Raw genomic sequence first — 20,473 nt, forward strand, 5'->3', positions numbered from 1 at the left:
GGGCAAAATAGTTGTGAGAATAATAACTAGTCGAAGCTGGGTAAGCAGACAAGAACAACCCCAGTAAAGATAGGTGAACCAGATCAACGACAATGAGCTTGCATCCAGCTGTGGGTCCAAGAAGTAAAATCCCAGGAGTTGGATAGATAACGATGAATCAAACACAAGAATAAAGGAACAAAGAAGAAGGGGAGTGAAAGAATACCTACATAGAGCCTTAGAGCTGGAACACACGACTCTAGCACATAACATCTGAAATAGAGGAAAAATGAAAGAGATGGCGGAAGATCAAATTTGGAAACCCTACAATGTAGGACCTTGTTTTTGTTATTGTGATTATTACACTGAATCCGTCACTTTTGGGCTGGATTTGGACTCTTATTTTTAGATTTCGTGGGTTGCTTTTGAACAATTTATGTTTGAGCATTCAATAAATGGACCATGAGTCCAAATTGTTAAAAAAAAAAAAAACTAAAAACTCTTTTATATTCAACTAATATAATAGAATTAATTTATACTTTTGATTTGTTTTGATATAATATTTATGACCGTCACGTTACCTAGTTTTTAATCTAATAAATTGAGAAATTATTTTAAAACCATTTCTATGAGAGCATTTTGGATAGTTGAGTTGTGTGATGTAACAGAATAAAAAGGGTTTATGTAAGTATGTAATCGGGTGGCGTTTGGCAAAAAATCGGAGCAAACACGTCCTCCTTTTCGGCAGGGCAGACAAGGTGCTGGTGTCTGGAACGAGAAGCAGCAGAATTGTTATTGACACGACAAATTGGGGATTTGGATGTGTATATAATAGTAAGTAAGTAGGCACATTTCTCTGTACATATTGTGGAGGTTGAAACAACAAGTGTTACCAATTTGTTGAATAGGGCTTGCAGTTCCAGTTTTACAAACCCCTTAATCGAATTCGCCGTAAAAGTAACACTTTATCCTCCTTTATTTTCCTTGTCTGCATTGATAGTACTTGTGCTATCTCATATTTAGCTTTACCCTGGTGCCATGGCAGTGGATGAAAGCAATAATCATGATGAGATGGTAGATACTTCAAGTCCAAAGGAGTTCACCACAAATGCTGTTCTACCTGAAGGTTGTTTTAATGTCGGTATGGGATTTGTATCCAAATTTACAGAAAAAAGTTCCTTTCCTTACTACCTTGCAAAATACACTAGTACTTTTTGTTAAGGTTGTGATGTTGTAGGTAGCTATGGACTGTGGATAGTGTCTCATATTTGTTACACAAACTTATTCTGCTCTCGTTTCATGGCAGATAATGCAACAGATGATGTGGGTATTGTAGAGACTTCAACTGGAAAGGAGTTTACTCCAAATGGTCTTGAAGCTGAAGGACGCTCAAATGTGGAACCTTATGTGGGTATGGAATTTGAATCAGAAGAAGCTGCTAAGGCATACTATAGCACATATGCCACACATTTGGGCTTTATCATGCGAGTAGATGCATTTCGACGATCTATGCGTAATGGGGAGTTGGTGTGGCGTCGACTTGTCTGTAATAAAGAGGGTTTTAGTAAAAGTAGACAAAGTCAGAATGGAAAAAAAAAGTGCAGAGCAATTAGGGAAGGATGTAAGGCCATGATAATTGTGAAGAAAGAACAGTCTGGAAAATGGCTTGTTGCTAAATTAGTGAAGGAGCACAATCATGCACTGGTTGTCAAACCTGTTAATACCCCTAAAGGTGCAGTCTTGTGTCAAACACCGGTAAGTACTTCAAGCTAATTGATGACATTTGAAATCAGGTTGTAGACTGGTTTGTATCAAATGCATTTCTTCTTATGTCATCATTCCTTCCCTTTCCTTACATTAATTAGAACAGAAGTCAACAATTTGCTGTACTGATTGAGACGTAAGTGGACAACTTCTTTTTTCTTCTTCTGCTCTGTTGCTAAAACCATAACTGCCTCTTCCAAGTCTTTCGTCTTTGAGTTCTTAGCTGATGCAGTTAATGATCCTCATTTACAAATATTAGTTCACTGTGATTTAGGGATGCCTGTTAGTGTGGCATGACCTTCTCCATGGAAAATAAGCTCCTTAAAATGCATTGATTGTTACCTCTTCCTTACTAGATATTTATATTTGCACCAAATTATTGAAGAAAGAACAATTTGTGGGATTGTCTTTATCAATAAATATTTATAGCATTAGGAATTTGAAGAAACTTCTTGTCCAAAATGTATGTCCTGCAACTTGGCTTCTTTGTAATCAAGCATGAAGTGCTGTCAATGAAGGAGATATAGCTCTATTGCAATGACATTGTGAAATCTGTTCTCTTATCATATGTGAAAAGGCTAAGCTACAGGAGAACTGGAAATCCATTATTGTTTAGAGTCAAACAGAATAGATGTCTGTTACTGCTCAGGTGATCCAAGGCTTCTGAATCAAGAACCAGAGTCAACACATGAAGAACGTATGAGACACTCAATTCTTAGGATCGATTGACTGATTAGACTGTGGAATCTGCATTGATCTTGAGGTGGCAAACACAAACTTTGTCAGAAAGTTTTTAGGTGAACATGAACTTCAATATTTTCTTCCTTTGGCTCTGGATTCTTGGTTCAAAAGTTTAGATCACATTTCTCTCCATACTTGGTAAGATTCACAAGAATTAGTAAACTTTCTTCAAATCTATTGTACAAGAAGCCCTATAATGTTATGTTAATCACCACTCTGGTAATAGTTTTCTCTCTTCACTTGTTTTAATATGATATCAGCGCATGATATTCCAACTTACGTGACCACCTTTGTCTTGCAGTCAAGCTTTTCATTTATCTTTTTCCAAATAGTCTTCTATTCTTGTCTACCTTTGGTGACTTAGAGCGGAACCACATCTCTTTTAGTGTCTATCTTTTTTGTCTCCCTCATTCCACTCAATTCTGATTATTAGTCTTCAAGATGAGCACAACTATGAAGATCGCCCCTCGAAGTCCTTCACACATCAGGCTTGAAGTCTCAGCTCCAATTTTTTCCCTGGAAAAGCATCTCTGCTCCAATTGTTTGTCTGTCCCACACACCATCAAGTGTCAAGGACCGATATCAGTTCATGTCAGCTGACATTTCAAGTCAAAATTCCGTTTTGTCTTCATGGATTTACATATGCTACCTATCAAGTTAGCCATATATCTTAGTTGATATGTCAAATCAACAATCAATTTTTCTCCAGTCAGTAGTTCTCATCAACTCACTTGTCTAGTCAGCATTCTATCTTTGCTGAACCAGCAGCATATATCATTAGTCTTTATCAGCAATCTAGTCAAGCTGGCAATATGTGTATTTTTAAGTTAAATTGTCCCTCATATTTGTCCGAACAACAAGTTTAATCATCTCCTATTGATTCATGGTAGCATCATGGCCAAGTCAATAGCTTGCAGCGCCAAGTTAGTTATATTTCATGGCAGTGCCAAGTTTGTTTTATTATTATAATGATATCATTAAAATGACTTTCAAAACTTTTACTATTTTATGTAACTCAAATCTCTCTCTTAAACAAGCCTTGCATATAATATGACTTATCTATCTCCTTTCTCTGCTCAGAACCATTAAAATAGGTACTATCATTTGAAGAGAGGCAGTAAGCCGATCCACTACTTTTACTTTTTTGATGTAGCGCGAACAAACCTGTAGTCCTTGACCCATTAGTACATGTTTCTCATGTGCATTGGGCTAATCTCTCCAAACCTGCTTTTGATTCTCCACATCCAAGCAGGGAACCAGTACTTGGTCCCTATAAAGAACTCAAGAAAGAAATCAAATGATAAATCACGTATCAGCAGGAAATGATAAAGTGCAGTTTACCCCAATCTTAGGGTGGATTTCACACAAGAGAACATTTTCTTGCCTCAACTTCTTGGCAGCCACAGTTATTAGCATCCTTAATCAGGGTATTACAGTTGCAGATTTGGTAGTCAAACAAAGGATGATCTACTTAACTGGTGCTATATGTCTGCTTGACTAGGTAAACATTGTGTAGGTCAGTGGAGGATGGCATATTTGTTTGTCAACTTCTGCAACAAGGATTATGACCCATGTAACACATGTTTATAAATAGTCTTTGAATCAAGGCAATGTCCCACCTGGATCCTCACTGGAATTTATCAGTATATATTAAAACCATGCTTTTAGCCAATATCTAGGCTTGCACTTGATATAGCCCAGATATTAGTTGGACCATGGACACAGTTTTGGGGGAGTGTTTGAATCATTGGTGCGAAGTAGTCCATTTTCAAATTATAAGCTTACTTGATTGATATCTTTAGGTTATTTGCCCCTTGTCATATATGTGAGAAATGTTGAAGAAAAATATTATTGAATGTATTTACATTAGTGCACAGAGAACCCTATTTATAGACACTATAATACAATCCTTTACCAAGTAGAATTCTATATACTATTCCTGTTCCTATTCTTAGTAGGGTTGTGTAAACATATTCCTATTCTAACACTCCCCTCAAGCTGGTGCATACAAATCTTGTACCTAGCTTGTTACAAATGTAATTATATGAGGACCAGTGAGGGACTTGGTGAGTTGATCACTTGACTTCACAACTTTGGTAACAATATCTCTTGAGAGTATCTTTTCTCTAAAAAAGTGATAATCAATCTCAATGTGCTTAGTCCTCTCATGGAACACTAGATTTGATGCGATATGGAGGGTGCTTGATTATCACACACAAGTTCCATATGATCAGTTTCTCCAAACTTTTGTTCTCTCAACAACTGTTTGATCCAACCTAGCTCACAAGTTGCTAAATCCATTATTTGATATTCTGCTTCTTCATTAGATCGAGCAATCACTCTGTTTCTTACTCTTCCACGACACCAAATTACCTCTTACTAAAACACAATATCTAGATATCGAACGTCTATCGGAGGGTGATTCTTCCCAATCAACATCTGTATATCAAATGATATGCTCATGGCCTTGATCCTCGAAGTGTAGTCCTTTACAGAGGGCTGACTTTATATATTGCAAAATACGAACCACTACATCCCAATGACTATCACAAGGAAACGTCAGAACCTGACTTACAACACTCACAGGAAAAGAGATGTCAAGTTAGTCATTGTGATATAATTCAACTTTTCAACTAATTGTCTATACCTTTTAGGATTACTGAGTGGCTCCTTCTGTCTTGGAATGAGTTCTACATTCGGAAGTATATGAGTGTCAATGGGTTTACATCCCATCATTCATGTCTCCTCAAGAATGTCTAAGGCATACTTGTGTTAAGAAATAACCATACATGATCTATACTGAGCAACCTCAATACCTAGAAAAAACTTTAGTCTTTTGAGCTCTTTAGTCTGGAAATGCAGAAAGAGATGTTTCCTCAAATAAGTGATACCATCTTGATCATTGCCGGTGATAACAATATCATCAATGTGAACAACCAAATAAATACACAGATTTGGTGCAGAATGCCTATAAACACGCAGTGATCAGCTCCACTACGAGTCATGCCAAACTCTTGAATTGTTGTGCTGAACTTCCCAAAGCAGGATAGCTTTATATGATGCATGTCTCACCTAAGACAACATAAAGAAAAGAAAAATCCAATTCCCAAACAGATGCTATATGTGCAAAAAAGAGGCTGAAACCCCAGACACCTTCTTCTTCATTGTGAGGTGGCCTCAGAATTATGGAGCATGTTTTTTTGTCTCTCTGGCATCAATTGGACCACACCCCTCACTGTTAAGGATGCATATGAGAGTTGGAGTCTATGGAAAGTTGACAAAGCCATCATGAAGATCTAGATTATGATACCTGCTTGTATTTTTTTGTGTATTTGGTTAGAGAGGAACAAGAGATGTTTTGATGGAGAGTCAGCTGCTTTAGGCATTTTGAAGACTAGGTGCACTGAAAATTTGTTTAGTTGGACCAACTTGTATCCTGCTGTTAATGCAGAACAACGTCAGGATTTTACTAACTCATTAGCTCTGGCTTAGATAGTTTGTATAGTTTGCCAGAGATTTTTTTTGTAAGCTCTAATGCCATATCTTGTAAATTTTGCATCTTCCTGATGCTGTTATTAATGCCACTTATCTTATCAAAAAAAAAAAAACTTCCCAAAGAAGGCTCGAGGAGGCAGTTTCAGACCATAAAGTGACTTACGCAATCAACATACAAGGCTACTAGACTCTCTTGAGCAACAAAGCTCAAAACTAGGTGGCAGCTCCATATAAACTTCTTCCTTAAGATCACCATGATGAAAATCATTCTTAATCCAATTGATGAAGGGTCCAATGACGACGACAACCATAGATAGAAAAGACTATCTGAGTATACCCTTTGGCAACAAGGCAGGCCTTAAGCCGATCAACCTGACCATCTGGACCAATTTTGATAGTATAAACCCAATGATAACCAACATTAGATTTACCTACAGTAAGGGAGACAAGCTCCCAAGTACCACTCGTATGGAAAACAAACATCTCATCAATATAGCCTGCCTCTATTTAGAATGAGAAAGTGCTTCACCTGTAGTCTTAGGAATGGAAATAGAGGACAAAGATATTACAAAGGCATAATAGGGTGATGAGAGACGATGATAACTCAAGAAAGTATAATGTGGGCTAGCATTTCGAGTGGATCATATACCTTTTTGAAGTGCAATCAATTGTCTAGGAGGAGGCAAGTGTGCAGTAGGAGCAAGGTTCGGCACATGACATGAATCATTTGGGACTAGTGCTGGATGCGAACGACGATGATAAGTCAATACTGGTGGCACTAAAATTGGAGATGTAGAAGTAACCGTAGATTCCTCAAAAATCGGTACATGTAAGACATGAGGCATGGGTAAGACCGCAAAGACATCAGAATGATCAGAAGATGTATAGCAAGGTTGAGATTCAAAGAATGTAATATCAATAGACATGTGGTAGCGATGAAGATCAGATAAATAGCAATGGAACCCTTTTTGAACAGGAGAATAACCAAGAAAGACACATTTGAGAGCATAGGGGCTAATTTATCTTTTTTAGGACCTAAGTTATGAACAAAACATGTGCTCCCAAAAACACGAGGGGGGTAGAGTAGAGATGTGACAAAGGAAATAGTATGGTATGTGGAACCTGATTCTAAATAGAAGATGAGGACATTCTATTAATTAATAACAAGATGCAAGGACTGCATCACTCCAAAAACGTAGTGTAACATGGGATTCAATGAGTAGAGTGCAAGCAATCTCAATGAGATGCCTATTCTTCCTTTCTGCTATACAGTTCTCTGAGGTGTGTATGGACAAGATGTCTGGTGAATAATTCCTTGGTGAGTCATAAACTCCTGAAAATTGGGAGGATAAGTATTCTAAGGTATTATCAATAGGAAAAGTACGAATAGAAACACCAAACTTATTTTGAATTTCAACAAAGAAACTTTTGAATATAGAAAATTACTTAGAACGATCTTTCATTAAGAAAACTCAAGATGCAACTCAAGTGCATCTTGAATAATCATCATTGAAACTAATGAAATCCTAAGGGTGAACTGATTCTACTAGGACCCCAAATATCAGAATGAACTAATGAAAAAATGGACTTTGAACAACCCTCGGTACTACATGAAAATGTAACACGAGTGTGTTTTCCAAGTTGACATGACTCACAATATAATGTGGATAAACTAGACAAACTAGGCACCATCTTCTGCAACTTGGATAGACTCAAGTGTCCCAAACGTTTGTGAGTTAGGTCTGGAGGATCAGTAATGGAGCATGCTGTGAAGGGATTTGAAGAGGTAAGATAGTAAACGCCTTGTGATTCATGTCCTGTGCCAATCATTTGTCTCGTACTGCGGTCCTGCATGAGAAAAAAAGTCATCAATAAATGTTATGCCACAATGTAAGGCACGCGTCAAATGACTAAAATATGCTAGATTAAAAGGAGAACCAGGGAAAAGAACAAAATCTAGGGTGACAGAAAATAAGGGTTTAGCTTTTCCAACCCCTTTTGGTTTTGTTTGGAACCTATTGGCTAAAGTAATAGCAGGAAGAGATTGTGAATAAACAATATCAGACAAAAGTGATTTGTTACCAAAATTATGATTTGAAGAGCTTAGATGACCCACGATCCAAGAGTACTAGACTAAGAAACACAAGTAAAAGAATTACCCGCAATAGAAACATTAGGTTGAGCAACCGAGGCTACTTGTGGAGACGTTGCTTACTTGCTCGATACTGAAGGAACTCATCATATTCTCTCTGAGCAATATGAGCATTATTGGATGGTCGATAAGGTTGAGAAACAGATTCTACTTGCGGAGATGTCTAGGAGCTCATTTAGAGCAAAATGATAAAAAATGGGTGGTGGACCATGCAAAATATAACATATGTCACGAGTGTGTCCAAGCTTATAACAATAACTACACTTGGATTGAGGTTTTCCAGAACGACTTCCTCCTCGTCGATTCTCCATAGATTGATATGCTCGTTTTTCTATAGTTTGAGATGCGAGAATAGATGAGTCAATGGTGGGTGATGGAACTACTTTGTGACTGAGAGGCACCAGAAGACGAGAGAATAATTCATCAATTGTAGGAACTGCAAAACTGGCTAAAATTTGATCACACATTGAATCATGTTCAGTAGGAAGTCCAACAAGTGTAAGAACTAGAAACAACGTCTGCCTGTGCTCTTGTTGTTTTTCTACGTTCAGAATAACTGGCATCAAAGTTTTGAATTCCTCCATGACTGCTTGTACCTGACCTAAGTAAGTAGACATATTTGATTCTTGTATCTTTAAGTTGGTCATTCGAGATATCACATCATAGAATCGAGATATGTCATTAGTGTATTAAGCACGAGCCTCTTCCAAACTGAATAACATGTCTAGAATGGGCGAAACAAGGACATCAACTTTGAATCAATAGATCGCCATATGTGACTACATTATTAAGCATCAACCTTCTCCCATTGTACTTTGGCCGTTGCACCTTGCTCACTAGCCTTTGCCTTTTCATCTACCACACAAGCATTTTTTGTTAAGTGGTCTTGGACTCCTTAACCCTTGCACTACAACTCAACCGAGGAAGCCCAAGCTAAATAGTTTGAGTTTCCCATTAATGGTTCTGAAGTGATCACAAGGCTTGAATCTCCTATATTTTTGGAGCCAAGAATATCAATTCCGAAGAACATATTGTAAAATTATAATTCTCTCAAACAAAATTGAAAAAAGAAACGGGGATATAATCTGAAAAAAAGAAGCTAATTTCGCTGGAATGATGCTCGGCAATAATTTTCTCACAATTACTATGATACCATGTGAGAAATATTGAAGAAAAATATTATTGATTGTGTATCTACATTATTACACAAAGAACCCTATTTATAGACACTATAATATAATCCATTACCAAGTAGGATAGTATATACTATATACTAATCCTATTCTAAGTAGGATTTTTTAATTTTATGAACTTTTTTGTCAAAAAATATACTATATACTATTCCTATTCCTATTCTAAGTAGGATTGTGTATAAAAATTCCTATTCTAGCAATACACATTCAGCTAGATTAGCTAATCAACTAGATTGTTTAAATGATTTGAAGTCTTTATCATGATCAATTGTATGCCCTAACCTCTTTCTTTCCAAAATAAAGTTCTTCTACCATCCCCTACTTTGATAATGTATTATGCGAATGTATTCCATATTCTTTCCAAAATAAAGTTCTTCTACCATCCCCTACTTTGATTATGTATTATGCGAATGTATTCCATAAGAATCTAATATATTTCCAATTTCAACTCCATCCGAGGGCTTTTGTGTTACCATGATCCAAGAGTTTTCCATCTTATACTTCTTTCTAACCATTTGCCTATAGAGCGCCTTCTCCTCAATCCTCATTGTAAAATCTTCAGAACCACTTCATAAGAAGATGGTTGTTGTGTACCTTTCGGGGTCGTTTGGTTTGAAGACAAGTTATGTTGGGATTAGTTATGATGGATAAGTTATGTTGGGATAAGTTATGATGGGATTAGTTATGTGGAGATTATTTTTTTATTAGTTGTTTGGTTTGTCAAATTTGCATGGCATAATTTCTAAGAATAAGTTATTTGTTTACTGTTAGAATAGAAATAAGTATTTCCTACTTAGAATAGGAATAGGAATAGGAATAAGAATAGGAATCCTAGTTGGAAAAGGATTCCAATGTAGTGTCTATAAATAGGGTCTCAATGTAACTATTTAGATACACAATTCAATAATATTTTTCGTATATATTTCTCACATGGTGAGAACAAACAAGTCACCGTATGTCTATGTCAATTTCCGGTGACTGTTGGGTCTGATTTTGTTATTCTTTTTTCTTTCTGTGGGTGTTGTGCGAAAACCAACACCACCACTAGGCTCGGAAAGCCCCCGCGACCAAACCCCAGCCAAAACCACCGAAAAACATCACCCCACGCGCTCTCACGCGCCAATCGGAGGTGGTAGTTTCCGGCGAGATCTGTCTCACGCACCGGCGCGTGAGGGCTTTTCTGATCATATTTTTTGAGATTTTTTTTGACAGTTGGGGTTGCCCAACCATTCCGACCAGGCCCATACTGTTTTTGACCAGAACTGATCGCCGGAATTAGGGTTCCGGCTATTTCCAGGCAGTTTCCGGCGACTTTTCTTCGAGATTTGAATTTTTCGACAATCAGATCTCAATAATCAAGTTTTGTTTCATTGTTTCCAAGACAAATTTAGCATAATGTCTTTTGGGTGTGATGTTTTTGGTTCCAAAAATATGGGGATTGGAAGTTCTAGCCCTATAATCACTTCAAAACTTTTATTGGGAAGTTCAAACTATTTATCTTGGGCTTCCTCGGTTGAGCTATGGTGCAAGGGTCAAGGTGTCCAAGATCACTTAACGAACAAGGCTTATGAGGTAGATGTAAAGGCAAAGACTAGTGAGGAAGATGCAAAAGCCAAAGCACAATGGGAGAAAGTAGATGCTCAATTATGTAGTCTCTTATGGCGTTCTATTGATTCCAAGTTGATGCCCTTGTTTCGCCCATTCCAGACGTGTTATATAGTTTGGGAAAAGGCTCGTGCTTTATACACTAATGACATATCTCGATTCTATGATGTGATATCTCGATTGACCAACTTAAAGAAACAAGAATCCGATATGTCTACTTACTTGGGACAGGTACAGGCAGTCATGGAGGAATTTGACACATTGATGCCAGTTATTACGAATGTGGAAAAACAACAAGAACACAGACAAACATTGTTTCTAGTTCTTACTCTTGCTGGACTTCCTCCTGATCATGGTTCTGTACGTGATCAGATTTTAGCTAGCCCTACAGTTCCTACAATCGATGAATTATTCTCTCGTCTCCTTCGTCTTGCGGCACCTCCCAGTCACAAGGTAGTTTCATCACCCACTGTTGACTCATCTATTCTCGCATCTCAAACCTTTGAAAAGCGTACATATCAATCTATGGAGAATCGGTAAGGGGGAGGGCGTTTTGGGAAACCTCGATCCAAGTGTAGTCATTGTCATAAGCCTGGACACACTCGTGATATATGTTATATTTTGCATGGTCCACCACCCAGTTATGATCCTATTGTTCTAAAGGAATATAATGAGTTCCTTCGAAATCGCGCAAGTAAACAGACATCTCCACCAGTAGCATATGGTGCTCAACCTAATCAACCATCCAATAATGCTCATATTGCTCAGACAGAATATGATGAGTTCCTTCAGTATCGTGCAAATAAGCAAACGTCTCCACAAGTAGTTTCGGTTGCACAACCTGATGTCTCTGTTGCGGGTAATTCTTTTGCTTGTGTGTCGCAATCTAGTACTCTTGGAACATGGGTCATGGACTCTGGGGCTTCTGATCATATCTCTGGTAATAAATCACTTTTATTCGATTTTGTTTATTCACAATCTCTTCCAACCTTTGAGGAATCTACGGTTACTTCTACATCTCCAGTTGTAGTGCCACCACTACTAACTTATCATCGTCTATCATCACCCCATTATGCATTTGTGTCGTCTTTGTCCTCTATTTCCATTCCTAAGACTACAGGTGAAGCACTTTCTCATTCTGGATGGAGGCAGGCTATGGTTGATGAGATGTCTGCTTTACATAAGAGTGGTACTTGGGAGCTTGTCTCCCTTCCTACAGGTAAATCTACTGTTGATTGTCGTTGGGTTTATGCAGTCAAAATTGGTCCAGACGGTCAGGTTGATCGACTTAAGGCTCGCCTTGTTGCAAAGGGTATACTCAGATATTTGGGCTAGATTATAGTGACACTTTCGCTCCTGTGGCTAAGATTGCATCTGTTTGTCTTTTTCTATCTATGGCTGCCGTTCGTCATTGGCCTCTTCATCAGTTGGACATTAAGAATGCTTTTCTGCATGGTGATCTTGAGGAAGAAGTCTATATGGAGCAACCACCTGGTTTTGTTGCTCAGGGGGAGTCTAGTAGCCTTGTATGTCGATTGCGCAGGTCACTCTATGGTCTAAAACAGTCTCCTCGAGCTTGTTTCGGGAAGTTCAGTACAGTAATTCAGGAGTTTGGCATGACTCGTAGTGGAGCTGATCACTCTGTGTTTTATCGGCATTCTGCACCAAGTCGATGTATCTATTTGGTTGTTTACGTTGATGATATTGTTATCACCGGTAATGATCAAGATGGTATCACCGATTTGAAGCAACATCTCTTTAAGCACTTCCAAACTAAAGACCTTGGCAGATTGAAGTATTTTCTAGGTATTGAGGTTGCTCAGTCTAGATCAGGTATTGTTATTTCTCAACGCAAGTATGCCTTAGACATTCTTAAGGAGACAGGAATGATGGGATGCAGACCTGTTGACACTCCTATGGATCCGAATGTTAAACTCCTTCCAGGACAGGGGGAGCCACTTAGTAATCCTGAAAGGTATAGACGGCTTGTTGGAAAGTTGAATTATCTCACAGTGACTAGACCTAACATCTCTTTTCCTGTGAGTGTTGTAAGTCAGTTTATGACTTCCCCTTGTGATAGTCATTGGGAAGCAGTTGTTCGTATTCTGCGATATATAAAGTCAGCTCCCGGTAAAGGACTACTCTTTGAGGATCAAGGCCATGAGCATATCATTGGATATACAGACGCTGATTGGGCAGGATCATCCTCTGACAGACGTTCGACATCCGAATATTGTGTTTTAGTAGGAGGTAATTTGGTGTCGTGGAAGAGTAAAAAAATAGAATGTGGTTGCTCGATCTAGTGCAAAATCAAAATATCGAGCAATGGCGACAGCAACTTGTGAGCTAGTTTGGATCAAACAGTTGCTGGGAGAACTAAAATTTGGCAAAGTTGATCAAATGGAACTTGTGTGTGATAATCAAGCGGCTCTTCATATCGCATCAAATCCAGTGTTTCATGAAAGGACTAAGCACATTGAGATTGACTGTCACTTTGTCAGAGAAAAGATACTCTCGGGAGATATTGTTACGAAATTTGTGAAGTCAAATGATCAGCTTGCAGATATCTTCACCAAGTCCCTCACATGTCCTCGTATTAATTACATCTGTAACAAGCTAGGTACATATGATTTGTATGCACCAGCTTGAGGGGGAGTGTTAGAATAGAAATAAGTATTTCCTACTTAGAATAGAAATAGGAATAAGAATAGGAATAAGAATAGGAATCCTAGTTGGAAAAGGATTCCAATGTAGTGTTTATAAATAGGGTCTCAATGTAACTATTTAGATACACAATTCAATAATATTGTTCGTATATATTTCTCACATTTACAAAAATACCCTTTAAAAGTAAGTTATTTGTTTTCAAAAGAGGGTTTAAGGGATACTTATGTTATTTTATATTTTTATCTCGGGATAAGTTATCCTGAGATTAGTATTCCACCCTCAAGTAGGGATAACTTATCCCAGTCATAATTATTAATCGTGGGATAAGTTAGCCCACACTTTGTAACCAAACAAAGAATTGAGGGGCACTAAAAACTTATCCCGGGATTATTTTTCTTCATCCATCACACCAAACAACCCCTTAGAGTTTTGACTTCCAAGCCGCATTGCCGCTTCCTACTTAACCAGATTAGGAGACTTTTTCTTCTTGTTTCCTTTCCACAAAAAAACCACTCCTTAGTTCATCAATTGTCTTATCCGCCCTCTTTTTTGGGAAAGGGTGACATAGTATAAGTCGGAAGTGCATCTAGAACACTATTAATTAGAACCGACCTTCCCTTTGGGATAAGTATTGTCTTTTCTAATTTGCTAGTCTCATTTCACACTTTTCAATCACCCGTTACAAAATATTGTATTCTATATGATTGGTACCAAAGGCATACCTAATTAATCTGGTAATTTGCCCACATTGCATTTGAGTGAATTCGCCAACTCTTTAATGTTGGACACCTTGTTCATCAGAAAAATCTGACTCTTAGCATAGATTTTTGTGACCTGATATTGCTTCAAAGAGCAATAAGATTGTCTTCAAATATGGTATTTCCTCTTGGCTTGAATATTTTTAACTTGCATCTTTGCACTAGTATTCAAATCTCTAAACCAACTAAAAAAACTCCAGGCAAAGATCGTACATAATGTAAGTGTACCGACATGGCTAAGTCTTAGTCTCAACTAGTGGCTGTCACCAACATGACTCTTTTGCTTATATTGTATTTTGTTCTGTCTTTGGTTCACATTGATTTTAATTTTTTCTATAGCTTTTTGAAAATGCTGGTATATAATAGTATCCCACTTAATGTGCTTAAAAACAGAATTTCGTGGAAAAATCGCGGACCCTTTTGGGCTGGTAGGTTAAAGACTTGACTTCGTATGATCATGCGGTCTTGCTCATTTAATACTGTGAAAGTCACACGGCCAGAATGATTCCCTACTGATGTCTGCGCATTCTGCATGTATGGTTTTCGACATGTGGCAACTGCTTTTTTTTTGATAACCAAGAAATCCGTCTGTGACCCGCCCTTTGGACCAATCATAGCCTTCTAAACTCGGTGGATAATGGGCCCGCCCTCTACCCTTCTCCACTTAAATACCAGGCTTTTCTTTTCAGTAATGAATGCATATGGTCAAGTCGTGCCAGAGGGGTTTGTCGGTTATGTAAATGACACATTAGTTTGTTATACATTTAGTTAGCAAAAATAGTAAATTGAACCAAAAAATTATGTGCAGTCACGGAAGCTCAATAAATTCATGATTGCAGTTAAAATCTTGAAGTTAGTTGTGAAATTCTTCCAAGATTTACAGTGTTGCTTTGTCATTGCATTTCCCTTTCCCCTCTGCTCTTATTATTAGTCAAGATCATCTTCTTTAGGAACAATAGTTTGAATGTGTCATGTCTACTGTTCTTGATATTTGGTGGACCAATTTCAGGATGATAAAGATGTCAAGATCCGGGAATTAACAGCAGAGTTACAGAAGGAGCGTAAAAGATCTGCGGCTTTACAGGAGCAGCTAGATATGCTTTTGAAAGATATGGAGGATCACTCAGATCAACTGTCAAAGAACATTAATGGCATTGTTAAAAGTATGAGAGAATTGGAATCAAGAAAAAATGTCTTTCCAAATGGCCGATAGCTTCTGTAGCCTTTTCCCCTTTCTTCCCATTTTTCTTTGGAAAATAGTAACATAGGCCCATTATTTACTCGGAAGTCTTACTTAAACCTTTTGTACTGTTAATTGAAACAGAATCCTTGTACTCCTGCTTTGTTATTGTAAAAATCCTTGTCAGTTACCATCAGTGAGGTGCCATGTGCATTTCGGCATCCACGGGTGTAGCCTAATGGCAATGAAATGGGCGAAGAAGACCTTAGAGAGAATGGTTTAAATCCTAGAATAGACAAAAACCATTTGGTGGGTTTCTTTACATTTGTCTAAGTCTCGATTTGATAAAGTTATTTTGGTATCGGTGTAGGTGAAATGCGTGAGAAAAAAGTTTTAACATTTTGTACTTGCCTGATGCTAGTAAAGTGGACCTATTCCTTGCTCTGATTTTACTAGCCTGTAGCAGGGATGAAGGTACTATTTTGCTTCAAGTGGGGCTTGGATCTTTTTCTTCTTTTCATTTTAGCCTTAAATGTTCAGTGAGTGGAAGCTTGAGTCTAGAGATAAGGAGGGGCAGTGGCAATTATATTCTCTCAGTCTATTTAGGCAAAAGTAGTGTTGCCTAATTTAACTCCAGCAAAGCTTGCCAGACAAGATGTCACCATCAAAATTCAAGGGCCGGTATTGACACTTAGATTGGTTGGCATTGCTGCTAAAAACGACTAATTTTAGAAGTGTTTTTTAAAAATGACTTTTTAGAAAAGTGCTTTTGAAAAAAACCAATTGTGTTTGACTAATTCATTTGAAAAATGCTTTTACAAGCAAATTGTGTTTGATTGATCTTTTAAAAAAAATGCTTTTGAGAGTTAAATTACGAAAAAAGACAACTATCAATGCACTTTTAATATTAAAACTATTTTATAAAGAGAAACTATTTTAAATAGCTATTATAAAAATTATTTCAACTTTTATTTTTATTAAATTAAAATGTACATATTTAAATTTTCAATCAATATTATACTCTTTTTGGAGGGTTAAAGTCTTTAATTGTTATTTTTTTCTCTTTTTTTTTTCTAACCTAACCAACATATTGTTATTATTATTTTTCTAATTCTCTAAAATTATACGTAAAATAATATGTAAAATATAAAATAACATTTAAACGTAAAATAAAATATAAAATCTATTATGTAAATGAAATTTAACCAAACTTATGAGATATATTGATTAATTAATAAGAGATATCTATTCTATACTACCTTAAACGCACGAACTCCATAACTTGAATGTTAAATTACTGTAATACCCCAAACATAAAACACCCAATTTAGCATATATGTTATCATATTATATTTATTAATTTAATTGTTCTATATTATATTAAAAGCTGACACTTTTTCACATTGATGGATAGTGACTTCTCCGAAGGATTGTGACTTTTTTAAAGAGTTGTGACTTTTTCGAATGGTTGTGATTTTTCTAAAGGGTTGTGGCTTATCTGATAAGGCACAATAAAGACCTTTTCATACAATTGTTGTCTATAAATAGAGGAGTTCTCTCACATTTTTAAACTACGAATTTTGTAAGTTTTTTATTCTTTTCCTCAAAACAAGGATGGTTGTGAGAATTGTTCAATTACGCAATTACAATATTTGTTTGTTGGTAAATTAGACAGATCAACAAAAATTGATGCAACAAGGAGAATGAAATGACTCAACTTCAAATGAGAAGATTATCTAGACAATTAATATGTATTCATTTTCATTGTCATAAATAAACTTTTGCAGCAACTTCTACTTGACAAGAAGTTCACTGATTTTTTGTTGCACAAACTACAACTTGGTGTTCAAGCTATGATACGCCTCAAACTCTTGGTGAAAAATTATTTGATCAAAAACTTGTTTGAAGAGTCCAAACTAGATTTAACAAGTACTCCTTCGTTTCCAATTCATTTGTTACTTTTATTTTTATTCAGTTTAATATAGAATGTTTTTTTTGTGGGGGAGGGGGTGGGGGAGGCATGTTAAAGAACACAAAGTTAAAATATATTTTATATATCTACATATCCTTAAACTAATATTCATCTTTATATTTTAAAATTTCATATCAAATTAAAATTAGACAAATCTACATCTATCTTTTCATCTCTCTCTCTCTATATATATAAAATATGAACTACCTAACTTAAATGTTATATTATTATAGTACTAGCCCCCACCCCAACTTAAAAATACCAAATTTAGTATATATTTTATATTTTACATTCTATTACATTATATTATATGTATATTTTATTATATTATATTAAAGTAAACAAATTTTCACATTGAAGAGTTGTGACATTTTCAAAGAGTTATAACTTCTCGGATTAGTTGTGACCTTTCGAAGGGTTGTGACTTTTCTAAAGGGTTGCAACTTTTTCGAAGAGTTATGACTTTTCTGAAAGGTTGTGACTCTTCCAAAAAGTTACGACTTTTCCAATGAGTTGTAACCTTTTTCAAGGGCTGTGACTTTTCTTGCTAAGACACGATAAATATTTTTTTATACACTAAAGTTTTCTATTGTTGTTTTTCTTCTTAAAACACCCAATTTAGTATATATTCTATAATTTATATTATATTTGATTGTTTCTATTATATTATATTAAAAATCAGGACTTTTGACATGAGTTGTTATGACTTTTCCAAAGAGTTGTGACTTTTCGATGAGTTGTGACCTTTCCGAAGGATTGTGACTTTTCTAAAGGATTATGACTTTATGGTAAGGCACAATAAACACATGTTCATACTACCCTTTGTAAACTACGTATGGAGGGATTTCCTCACATTTTTAAATTACGATTTTTTAATATTTTCGATTCTTCTCTTCTTAAAAACTCAAGTGTGATTTACAGATGTTGAGAATCTCAAAGATCACTAGAATTTGAACACTCCCTAACAAGAATATTATATTAATTATAATACTCCAACTAAAACATCCAATTTAGTATATTCTCTATATTTTATATAAATATTTACTTGTATTATTATATTGAAGTAAAAGTAAGAACTCCACCAGTACAATAATAACTAAGTAATGCACTGTAGGGGAGGGCAAAGAAATCATATTTAAGATGTGTAACTAAGAGTGGCTTTTTTTTTTATTTCTACATAGTACAATTAATTTTAAAATTCAATTTTTTAAAAAAAAAGGAAAATAATAAAATTTAAATGGAGGCCATAAAGAAGTGTCAGATCACCTTATCTATATCTAGCTTTATATTATAAATAGTAATAGGTTTTTTCGGATGTTGATTTGACAACTTTCAGTAGTAATCATAAGAAAGTTTACATCCACTATTTATAGGAACTTATACTTTATAATTCTATCTATAGATGTTTATTTAATTTTTTTATTTGATATTATTGACATTATTTTTTAAAATGTAGTACATGGTTTGATATTCACGTGCAACACACGTGCATTGAAACTAGTATTGGTAAATATGTATATATATGAAAGGGATATTTTAATTTTCTGCTTTTTTTAAGAAACACAAATATTTAGCTTCTCTCCGACAGCAGAAAAACTGATTATTCTTCTATTTAAAATCACTTTTACTGATTTGCCAAGCACATAATTTGTCAACAAAAGTACTTTTTTCTCAAAATAAGTGCTTCTGGTCTCCCAACAACAATGTCAAATATGCTCTTAAACGAACAACTAATGTCAATCGAACCAGTATGCATTTCAAACTTTCAGTGTACACTTATTAAGAAAAACATTTCAGTACTTCCTCAATTCCATGGTAATTGTTCCATATTAATTGAATTTATGAGGTAATGCACAATTATTAAGAAAAACATTCAAATAAATAACTTAAATCATACTTTTTACTATTGTTCTTCATGAAAGCATAAATGTAATTTTGTAACTAGTGCAATTTATCTCCTAAAAATATCAAACATCATTAAAGCAAAGGATAAATATGAAAAAAAAATTCAAACATCCATTTTGAACTTTGAACAATTTAATTATTTTGAATAATGAATTTTTTTTCTCCAAAAATTCAATTAATATAAAATAGAGGGAGTACCAAATATCAATAATTTATTTTTGGCAGAGTTTGCCCTATAACAAGAACATCATAATATCTCTATAGTAAACCAAGCAACAGTTCAACCTACAATCCTCAATAATAAGAAGATAATGTCTCAGAGCCCAAATAAACACAAGTATCAAAATCCACCTCCTAAAGACTAGTCAAAGAGCATTTACTACAAATATGAAAATGAGAATTTAAGGACACAACCTGATAATAACAAATATTCCCTCTATTTCATATCAATTGAACTTGTGAAGCAATGTACACTTATTAAGAAAAATATTCAAGAATTATAATTTAAATCATATTTTTCACTATTGTCCTTTGTGAAATCATAAATATAATTTTGTAAATAGTACAATTTATCTCTTACAAAATATCAAACTTAATTAAAGGAAAGGGTATATATGAAAAAAATTCAAACATCCATTTTAAACTTCAAACAATTCAATTATTTTAAATAATGAAAAAAATCCAAAAATTCAATTAATATGAAATAGAGAAAGTACTGTATAAAAAAGATAAATATAGTAAAATTTGCCACCACAATTAGAATGCAATGGTCTCAAACCAGATCAATGAGGATCCACTTCGGTACTAGAGCTAGGATCCGTACAAATTTTAACTAACTTTATTGTTTTTGTATAGAAAATGTGGGGATTAGTAGCTGCTTCTATAGAAATATTTTCTAAATATGAGTATATAATGTGTGCTAGAAAAATCTTATTTACTTGGTCACAAAGCTGGAGAGGCACAAAGAGAAGGAGGAGATTCTGGGTTGTTGATACGCCTAAATTATACCTCCTTATAGAAGTATAACACAGTTTGTCAAATATAGAACCAAACTAGGTTGGG

The 20,473-nt window shown here is 35.5% G+C and overlaps 1 protein-coding gene across 1 annotated transcript; it reads left to right on the forward strand.

Moving 5' to 3' along the window:
- The first annotated feature begins 656 nt into the window (after positions 1-656).
- Positions 657-15,809, forward strand: LOC125837488 (protein FAR1-RELATED SEQUENCE 1-like). Its single transcript, XM_049516593.1, has 4 exons — positions 657-936; positions 1,025-1,120; positions 1,286-1,734; positions 15,364-15,809. Coding segments are annotated over exons 1-4 (750 nt in total). The 5' UTR covers positions 657-935; the 3' UTR covers positions 15,568-15,809.
- The last annotated feature ends 4,664 nt before the right edge of the window (positions 15,810-20,473 follow it).

This window comes from Solanum verrucosum, unplaced genomic scaffold (genome assembly GCF_900185275.1).
Source record: "Solanum verrucosum unplaced genomic scaffold, falcon-dt-bn FXZP01000092.1, whole genome shotgun sequence".
NCBI classification, from domain to species: domain Eukaryota; kingdom Viridiplantae; phylum Streptophyta; class Magnoliopsida; order Solanales; family Solanaceae; genus Solanum; species Solanum verrucosum.

Excerpts from the sequence above, each read along its gene's own strand:
- LOC125837488 (XM_049516593.1), top strand. Across the intron at positions 1,121-1,285 it reads TGAAGGTTGTTTTAATGTCG|ATAATGCAACAGATGATGTG; the intron begins GTATGGGATTTG and ends GTTTCATGGCAG. Across the intron at positions 1,735-15,363 it reads CAGTCTTGTGTCAAACACCG|GATGATAAAGATGTCAAGAT; the intron begins GTAAGTACTTCA and ends GACCAATTTCAG.